Here is a 10,096-nt window from a genome sequence, read left to right as displayed (position 1 = left end):
CCCCTCTCCCCATCAGTTCAAGTGGTTTTTAAACTCTAGTATTTTTAGCTAGCAGTTACTGGGTGTAAATATTTACTAATGACTAATCTCTATGTAAGCAGGGTAGTTTCTGTGCTGAAAACCATTTTTAATTTAGTGATGTTTAACACTTACTTTACAGCTAAGATAAGTCCGAGTTTACAAACCGCTGCTGCACCAGGCTTGAGGTTGACACCACCCTGCTCTTTATAGACGTTTTCACTGGAATCCTGTTGCTCAGAAAGAGCTCGGGGCTAAATTCATAACATGTCAACTACAGATATTAGTAAATACTGCAAGAGGAAATACACTTGCACCCAGCTGAAACTGAAATCTATGGTCTATTGCCAGAGATTAGCAGCCACAGTAATAAAGATCTCATTGAAATGACAAACAGAAGTGTTTTGAGCCATTTCATGATTATCACTTTACACAATGCTTTCTCCTCTTGTATGTTTCAGCCGTGAGTCCCCTGTGGACTGCAGTGTCACCAAACGCTCCAGACACATGAGTAACGACGGGGCCCCAATGCCGTACCAGGCCTCGTACGTGGAGCCTCGTGTCAGTCCCCAGACCTCCAACCCACCCAGCAGCACCACGGAGGAGAAGAGGGTCATCGTGCCAGCAGGTGAGCCGACTCACTCACACGAGCTGGCAGTCACCCTCTGTCTCACACACTCACACACACACACACACACACACACACACACACACACACACAGAGGACCATCCCCGTCACAAGACAGTTGCCCAAGAGCTGGCACACACTGCGCTTGTGCAATAACAATAACTGAATCAGAGATGGGCACAGCATGTGTTTGGGCATCTAACTCTTCTTCCCCAAAATACTACTACCACCATCAACCAACTGCTGCAGCTTAACAATAGCAGGTTTCAGCTATTTAAAAAGTGTGACGAGCTGGTGTGGACGTTTTCATTTTTCATCAGCCTGCTTTCCTTTTCAAAATGCACACAGGTCACAATATTGACATAGATTCTTAATAGGAAAGAATTTTTCATAAAATTAAAATACTTTGTTTCTTAAAGCATAAATTGGCAATAACCCTAACAGCACCAATGCATATACATATTCATCCACACATGAAAGTGGTCCCCAGCAGACTCCTGTTTGAGTAATGTTTGCTAAAAACTACAGTGCCCAGCTGTTTTAGGAAGTATTATAACTTTTTATTTTTCAAAATGAAACTATATATTTGTGACCCATTTATTATTTTATTTACAGATATATAACTTCAGTAGAAACAAATGGGCTTGTGGCTGGACAGACAGGCTGGGGAAGTCAGAGAGAATTGAGAGACGGACCAACACGTCATTGGTTTTGGTCTTTTCATGGGATTTGTTGACAATTTATGAAATATACAATAGCACCAGCCTCAGTCTTTAAAACATGGATAACTTATATTCCTCAGTTGAATTTCAATCTTATAGAACTGGATGGATGTGTCATTGTTTTACAGACTATTTGAAGTAGATTTTGTCCAAACACACCCCCTCAGAATAATTCCAAGGCACTCCAGTTCGAATGTCATTAAAGTTAAAACGCCTTAATTTCTGCAGTGCTGGCACCTGTGTGCTTCAGCTGGGCAGCATGTGGAGTCAAGTTGATCTAAAAAAATCCTGTTGAATGTTTAAGCTGAAAGCTGTCAGCCAAGCCTAAACACAAGCAGTGGATGTCCCTGTTTCTTTGCTGAGGAAAAGCACAGACATATATGACTTGGAGTAAAGTCAGTGATGTGTCATCACTATCCAGGTAGTCATAGTGAAGGTTTGGACTATCTACTGTAACTAGTCCATTTCATCCTTGCTGTAAATCACTAGTCCAGCCATCTAAAAATGAACCCGATGACACACTTCCCATACTGTTAATATCCCATGAGACTAATTAAATGAGCAGGTCAAGGCAGCGTGTTTCAGTGAGTCAGAGTATGGAGGGATACCACGTCTGAGAGCTGTAGTGGCCGACTTAAAACTCAGCTCAGTGGAATCTGACGAGATTCGTCAATGACTCACCAGCACGAGTTATCCTGCTTTATAATTCGTGGATATTGCATCACGGTAACATGTGTTAACCAAGGACAAACAGGACCCCAGGGTGTGGTGGTTTCTGTTCACGACTAAAGCTCCCGCATGATGTTACGGGCAATTCACAGCACGGTCATTGTTTGCTACTGGAAATGAGCTTACTGTCCTGAATCAGACTGGTGATATATTTTAGTACTGTACCATGACTTTATGATCAATTTCAATCTAAAATGACTGGTTATTAAAAGTTTACATATGTCTGATTCTTGAGATAAGATACAGCTATAAAAATAATTTTAAAAAAGCACAGTAACAATAAGCAGTATACCACGTGCATGTAATTGTGTATTAGAAAGTTTTTATGATCAAAAGTGCAAATTCATACTGAACCAGGGCAAAGCAACACAGTGCCTTAAATGAAGCAGCATCTTCTCATATTCTAATACAGAAGGATTTTTTAAAAGCATGAACTTTCAATCATTTACATACTAACAGGATCTTTCTTCTCAATCTTAAGTATTTTGCACAGGAAATCCTTTATGTAAATATCATCAGTTTGGCCAAAGTCATTTATGTTAATTTCTGTATGACTCCGTACCTGCAACGTCTACAACTTCCTGTTTGTGACATCTTTTTAAAGCCAGAAAACCACAACAGCATTTATCTCAAATTAAATTTCAGTTGAGTTTAAAGTTGATTGTGTATAAACTCTCTGCAGCTACCAGATAATTTACCGTTATAAAAAAGAAATCCTCCAACAAAGTGAGACACTTTGATATAAATCAATGTATCCTGAGTATTTTCTGAGCTACTCTACTCCCTCCACCCTCTGATGTCAGATCCCGAGGTTTGGACACAGGACCACGTGCGACAGTGGCTGGACTGGGCCATCAAGGAGTACGTCCTGGAGGAGGTGGACGTCATGCTCTTCCAAGCGCTGGACGGCAAGGCCCTGTGCAAGATGACCAAGGACGACATGATGCGTCTCACGTCGGCCTACAACGCAGACATCCTGCTCTCGCACCTCAATTACCTCCGGCAGAGTAAGGCTCGCCTTGTGTCCGAGATCTCTTGTCATTGTTTGGTTCTTATCGCCCGTCTGGTTTCAACAACATACGAGGTTTTCATTGTTCCTTGGCCTAAAGTATTTTACCTGCATGTAGCCTGAGGACAGAAATAAAATCCGATATATGTCTTTCTGGAGACTTGACAATTAACCGGTTAGTTGATGGACATAAACAGGGTTTCTGAGTTTAAGTTTAAACTTTTTAAGACATTTGTAATACCACATAGAACGCAACTTAACGGTTATACCATCACAAGTATGGAAAATTAATGAAAACCATGATGGGATGGAAAAGCTGAACATTATTTATTGATGCATGATTTTATTGACATTTATATCACATTTTTGTCAGTGTTCCCTAATAGTATATAATGATCATTTCCAATAGTAACATTAATAATTGAACACGACCTGGACAAGCAGCAAGAATGAACAGATGTATGGATTAATCATTACAAAATAACTCATTTATGGATTTTGAACAAGATCAGAGGTCTGTAACAATAGTACTGAGGATCTTTGAAAAAAAAAAAGAAAAGAAAAAAGAAATCAGAGGAAATAATTCATGATAAATATTATTGTGTACAGCAGGCTGGGAAGACCTTAATAAACACCTGCTTATTTTATTGAATTTTTTTGAATGTCACTGTGGCCTCTTTGAAATTGTAATGGGCATAAATACTGTATGACTGCATGTGGCATTTTAACACTCACTGTCCTTTAATTCATAATTTGATTAAGGACACCCAAATTCAACACAACCTCATTCGAGGATATGGACAAAATAATGTAAACAGCTTGAGTGCAATAAGGCACACTCATGATGTGGAAGCTGCAAAAAAAAAATGATGTCATTTCAAGTTAGTCATGTTGTTAAACAAATATGTCTTCAGTAAGCGTTGTAACCAATGTTCCCTTTTTGTCAACGCATGTTTCCTGTGTTTGGTGTACAACACGTCGTCATGATCTCTGACACTTGGATCATTTTCTAGTGTTTGTATCTGAAGCAACAGCAGCAGTTTAGCTTCTGCAAATCACTGTTAGAAATGAGGAGAAATAAGTAATTAACAGCACTGTTCGAATTTAATAAAAGGTCCGATAATTTCTGACCATTTTCCAGTCAGGTTTTAAAGGTAATGTTATGACACACAGGGTGTTTACAGAATGATGGCAACTCCTTATAATATAAATACGATCCAGTACTACAACACCACCACAAACCGGGGCCCCAAAGGTCCCCGGAGTCGAATCAACACCTTTCAGTGTCTTTACCGTCTATCCTTTATTTCAAAACACTGTTCCTGGCACTCTACCACCCAGGTAGGATTGATTTTCTTTGTGTTCCATCTTTAAAAAAAAATTAATAATCTTGATTTTTTTTTTTTTTTTGGTGGTCTTTCCTTTAGGTAGCCCTACGTTTTCATACTCCACAACTACCACCAACAACACACCACCACCACAACAACCACCCAGACTACAGGTGAAAGCAGGTGAGATCATCCACTCTCCATCTCATCATTCAGCAACATTTAGAATCAAAATCTGGTGACAGTTGATGGCCCCCGATACTAAAACTGTCACTGTCAAATGTGATCAAACCACACCCACACAGTCCTGATGAGGCAGATTAGCTGACTTGTGTGTTAAACACTTAATAAATAATAACCAGGATGTTTGTACCCCCCCCCCCCCCCCCCCCAACTGTAACTTTCATTGTTGCTTAGTCAGTCACAAACACTTAGTGGCAAAATACTAAGATATGAGGATTTGAGACAGTTATTTTTTCCGCCATGCTTTAAAAACACAGCCCCATTTCAGACAGGATGTTAGGGTGGGACCTGCTGTGAAATCAGACTGTTTAAGCGATTCTTAACTGGCTAAAATGAGGCCACAACAGCACAGCTATGTAGAGGAGAAAGAAGTTGGTAACATTTGTTGTGTTTAACTGCTTTTACTGTATGATAATAAGGCATCTATACAAAATGCACATCAATTGCATTCCTAAAAAAAACGTATTGTGTGCAGTCATGTAAAAAGTAAACAACTACATTTAGGTAAGTATTGCACTTCCTCGTCTAATGCTACGTTATGTTTTTTTTTTTTATTTGACTGCATTCAATTTTTCTGATGGCTACAATAACATATGATATATTTATCAAACAGAATGCATTATAAAATTGAATGAGTGGTTCCCAACCTCTCAGGCTTGTAACACCTTCCTTAACTGTCTAGCCGGGGCCCTTTCATGAATCATGTGTCTTTGAGATTTCCCCTCTAAACGTCTCAGGTGGTTTCATTTAAACAACTGTTCAAGGTCAAATGATCCAATATTTCACATAAAAAAAAGCAACAATTAGAGAATTGTCAGAAATATAAATACACATTTCTGTACCTGAACTATGTTTTTTCTTTCCTACCACATTAATCATCTCGTAATCCCTCTGATTTATCTTTACAACCTCTGGAGGGGTCTGACCCATCGGTTAGGGACCACTGCAAACTAAACATGCTTAATATATACAAAGTAGTTTAAGTAAGCTCCACCTGGACGAGCTACAACAGTAAAATGCTAATTACACATCAGTCTTGGTGTATTATGGTGTAATTAATCATATATATACACTATACTATCGCTCAACAAGGGCTGTTTTTCTGCAGCACCAGTACTTTTAGTTTTGACTTTTACTTCTAATGTGCTATTATTATATTCCTGTACCGGTACTTTTACCTGTAAAGTATGTATTTCCTCCACTGTTCATTATTTGTTACATGATACTGCCAGAAAAGGTGAAAAGGTCACTTTTAATTTAATGGGTTTGAATCAAAGCTCAGATTTCAGGCATGAATTTACAGCCATAAGGACATCTACTTGAATGATGAAGAGATTTTATAAAAAATAATAACGTGTTGAGTTTCAGAACCATGTCACATATTTTTAAGAGTCTAAAAGGTTCCTTGGTCTCAGTCAACAAAAAAACTTTGATGAGTCCAAAACTCAACAGCCAGTTTCAGACAGGAAACAGCTGCACCGGCACAGGAAATGGAGGGTATGGGTCCTACTCCTGGGACACAATTCACAATCTTGTGGCAACAAGGGTGGCCTGAACAAAAAAATAAAAATAAAAAAATAAAAAAACGCTCACCCAAGAAAGTGTTGGTCATCTCTAGACCCCTAAACCCTTATCATCTTGGTCTCCATTTACTGGCTTCCTTCCTATAGCTGTCCTGTCCCACTGTCCACTTCAAAGCCTTTTTATGCCACGTGCTTGTCACTGTCTCTAGTCTTATCCTCATTTGTGTGTGTGTGTGTGCGTGTGCGCATATAGAGAGCGGGTTTGATGAGATCAGCCGCAGAAACAGCTGGCCGGCAAACACCATGACTGCAGTGCCTAAAGGTAGGACAACAAAAACTGAGGATGATACAAAACGAAACGAAATGATCGTGATGAATTTTTCAAGCACGAACTCCTACTGGTTTTGCATATAACCTGAATTCAAAACTAGACCGCTGCCAACAATCAAACTATTTCACTCAAGTTTTTTCTTTTTGATGTGCAGGTTCTTCCATGGAGCACCAACACAGCACAAGAGTTACAGAGCCTGCTCCAAGAATTGTGCAAGGTATGAAGGCCACTTAAAGCAAATATGATCATATTCAAATTTACACTGTGCCTGATCACAAACTCACATTGTGCTGCTCAAACCTAAAGAGCTACATTTAACATTTTAGTCTCCATAAGACAGAGTCTACAACTGTGTTAGCAGCTGTGTGCTAACTGTGTGTATAGAGTGGTATGCAAACATTTCCTAATGAGCAAAGTACTGGTACTTTTCACCCTGGGGTGGAGGTCTGTACTATAGGGCTGTCACAATATCAGATTTTCACTACACAATTATTGTGGCCGAAAGAATTCATGATAACAATATTAGATATTACACAATAAAAAAAATATATGCAACTATCAGTCAAATTCATCTTTAACTCTGTTCTTTTGTGCGTTTTGTCTCTTTTTTTAGTGAATGAATTACGCTCAAAAATGAGTGTAAGGAGGTGGAGAGGGAGTCTGTAACCTAACTGTACAAAAGCATACAAAAAAATATTTACACTAAATGATGAAAAGGCAACCAGATGAACTGATAAACTAAAGATCCACACGTCCTAATATCTGCCATCATGATATTATTGTGTGTGTATTATCAACACAATATCAATATTTGATTTTTTTTTTTTTAAATCACAAATACTGGTATATCGCGACACTCCTAGTCCATACTAAGTTTCATGACAATCTCTCAAATAACTGTGAAGATTTTTCACTCTGAACCAAAGAGGATGACCACAGTCAGTAGGATTCGTCCTCTGGGGCACTGGACCAAAGTGGCGGGTCGACCGACTGACCAACCCGCACCGGCATTTCTAGAGCCACACAGCTAGCATGGTTAAAAATACTGCACAATAAGTCTCAATCTTTGTTTCATTCAGGGGGTGAGTGACGTATCCGTCCCTCCAACTGCCAGGTATCAGAGAGCACATCACCAGACCTATTTTGAATCACTGAACAAAACTGGAAGTGGGACTGTGATTTGAATATTTCACCCCATCAATAAGCACTTGCTCCATGTACTAGAACAACAGATTCAAAATCAGATTCTTGAAGCCATTTAAGAGTAAATTTAGGGGGGACTGGAAAACACCGTGGCTCAAAAGATTATTAAAATGACATCTGCAAAGGACAATGTTTTAAATTAATAACATACTTTTTCTTCTTTACAGACCCATATCAGACATTAGGGCCCATAAGCAGTCGGCTAGCCAACCCAGGTAAGAACGTAAACCACTGCAAGATAAACCAACGAGGATGACACAAATGAGGCCTTTACACTGTCTGCTTTGGCAACATGAGAGAAAAGCAAGCAAGGGCTGGCACACACACACTTACTTTCTAAAATGAAGTAAATGATAAGCAACACCTGTTGTGTCAGCAGAATTGCATCACGTTTACACTGAGATGAAATCTGGCTTCCCTCTCACCAAAATGACTGTTTGCCCTGCTGTTTCCTCACAGAAGGCCAAGCCCTCAGCTCATCCAAGAACCGAACAGGCAAACAAAGTCCATACAAGCTCCCTGACCCCAGCGCTCACAGGCCTGTGGGTAGGTTTCTGCCCCGTTGTCTCACCCTTCCTCCAAGCCACACAGTGAAAAGGTCACATTTGGTGGAAAAAAAAAAGGAAAAAAAGCTGACTGAGATGTTAAGATATATCAAGAGGAGTTGAAATGTTTTTTCTCCCAACTCAAAATGCTAATGCTACTTTTAAAGGCTGTCTGATGGGCATGGCTTAATATTACATTTTCTGTCTCGCTTTGTCAGTACCAGATCCCTTAACTGTCTTCGCTTCATTGCCCCTTCCAGGTTCAGGGCAGATTCAGTTGTGGCAGTTCCTGCTGGAGCTGCTGTCCGACAGCAACAACGCCGGCATCATCACCTGGGAGGGCACCAACGGCGAGTTCAAGATGACCGACCCTGACGAGGTGGCCAAGCGCTGGGGCGAGCGCAAGAGCAAGCCCAACATGAACTACGACAAGCTGAGCCGCGCTCTGCGGTACTACTATGACAAGAACATCATGACTAAAGTGCACGGCAAGCGCTACGCCTACAAATTTGACTTCCAAGGCATCTCGCAGGCACACCAGAATCACGCTGCAGAAGGAGGGATTGTTAAGTACCAGACTGAGATGTCTTATGTCCAACCCTACCACAGCCACCAGCCCAAAATGAACTTCATGAGTGGCCACCCTGCACCTATGCCCGTCTCCCCCGGCAACTTTTTCGCCCCACCGTCACCATACTGGAACTCCCCCAACAGCCCCATCTATCCTGGGACAGCCATGACCAGGCATCCCACCACTCACTCCCACCTGAGCTCGTACTACTGAGGACAGGGCATTTCACACCTGAACGGGATAACACGGGAGTGAAACCCACGAGCGCGAGAAGAAACTCATGCACACGCCATCCAGGATGTACCTGAGCTGAACCCCGTCTAAGATGAAGGTGATATGACGCTACGGTCTGTTTTATAAGGGCATTATGAAGTTGTCTGTCACATTATGTTGCATCATGGTCTTAAAAATGGACAGAACATGAGGGTAAATTAATTCTGTAATGAATGGAAAGGATTGGTATTGTACTCCACCAGGAGTTTTCTTTTCTGAATACACTGATGACAATATATTACCAGTCATTCAGTTGTTATGAAACCAAGTTTTTTTTTTCCATTTGTAAGTACATTGTTTGATAGTAATCCATTGTAAAGACAGAAGTCATACCCTTTACTGTGTGAGTAGCATAATGGTTTTGTAACGGTTCTTTTCACATAGGTCAAAATAGCAGTTTTCACATTTAATGTGACTGACATTTGTAAAAGAAGTTGTACAGAATGACTGTCATGTAGCAATTTAACATTTACTCGTGATGTAAAGCTAATAAATAATGGTTGTACCTGAAAATGGACTCCAGTGACTATTATCATTTACAGATTCTTTAGAGGAACGTGGCTTTTTGGTTTCTCTGTTTCTTTTTTGTTAATTGACAAAATACTTTAAAAGTTTGTGGTGTGTTAAACGAATAGTTTATTCATTTTCTTGCCAAGATTTAGATGAGATGAATCACACCAATTATATCAGTCTTGAGTAATGAACCCGTGTGCTCAAACCCAATTTGTCTAAATGAGTGCTGAATCATCAGAGGCAAACAGTAAATAAGTACAGGTTTTACTTCAGAGTTTCAGATTTTTGTCAGGACATTTTACCAAACAAGCATGTTCCTTTACGTCTGGAGAGTATGATTTGTAGACGGGGGCATCAATGTGGCACCACAACGCTTACAGTGCTAACAATGTACAACAACGTTGTGACACATTTTACCTTTATCAAAAAAAATTGCAGCTCCTGCGATTTTGATATTGCA

General features: G+C 40.1%; 1 protein-coding gene across 4 annotated transcripts in view; it reads left to right on the top strand.

Annotated features, from left to right (window-relative positions):
• Window positions 1-9,636, top strand: part of fli1rs (Fli-1 proto-oncogene, ETS transcription factor-related sequence) — a 17,629-nt gene extending 7,993 nt beyond the window's left edge. For 3 of the 4 annotated variants that reach the window (XM_023407204.2, XM_023407205.2, XM_087174227.1), the window contains 8 exons: window positions 480-646; window positions 2,901-3,104; window positions 4,534-4,617; window positions 6,454-6,522; window positions 6,686-6,748; window positions 7,902-7,949; window positions 8,194-8,280; window positions 8,540-9,636. In XM_023407204.2, coding sequence (XP_023262972.1) covers window positions 480-646; window positions 2,901-3,104; window positions 4,534-4,617; window positions 6,454-6,522; window positions 6,686-6,748; window positions 7,902-7,949; window positions 8,194-8,280; window positions 8,540-9,063 — 1,246 coding nt within the window. In that variant the 3' untranslated portion in view covers window positions 9,064-9,636. The remainder of the gene's footprint in view (window positions 1-479; window positions 647-2,900; window positions 3,105-4,533; window positions 4,618-6,453; window positions 6,523-6,685; window positions 6,749-7,901; window positions 7,950-8,193; window positions 8,281-8,539) is intronic. The other variant, XM_023407206.2, reaches the window with a different exon arrangement.
• Window positions 9,637-10,096: the final 460 nt, after the last annotated feature.

The sequence above is a fragment of the Seriola lalandi genome, unplaced genomic scaffold (assembly GCF_002814215.2).
Source record: "Seriola lalandi dorsalis isolate HSWRI2012SDOR001 ecotype SW California unplaced genomic scaffold, Sedor1 jcf7180002054330, whole genome shotgun sequence".
Lineage (NCBI taxonomy): Eukaryota > Metazoa > Chordata > Actinopteri > Carangiformes > Carangidae > Seriola > Seriola lalandi.
Note: the sequence above shows the minus strand (reverse complement) of the source record. Positions and strands in the feature narration are given on the sequence as shown.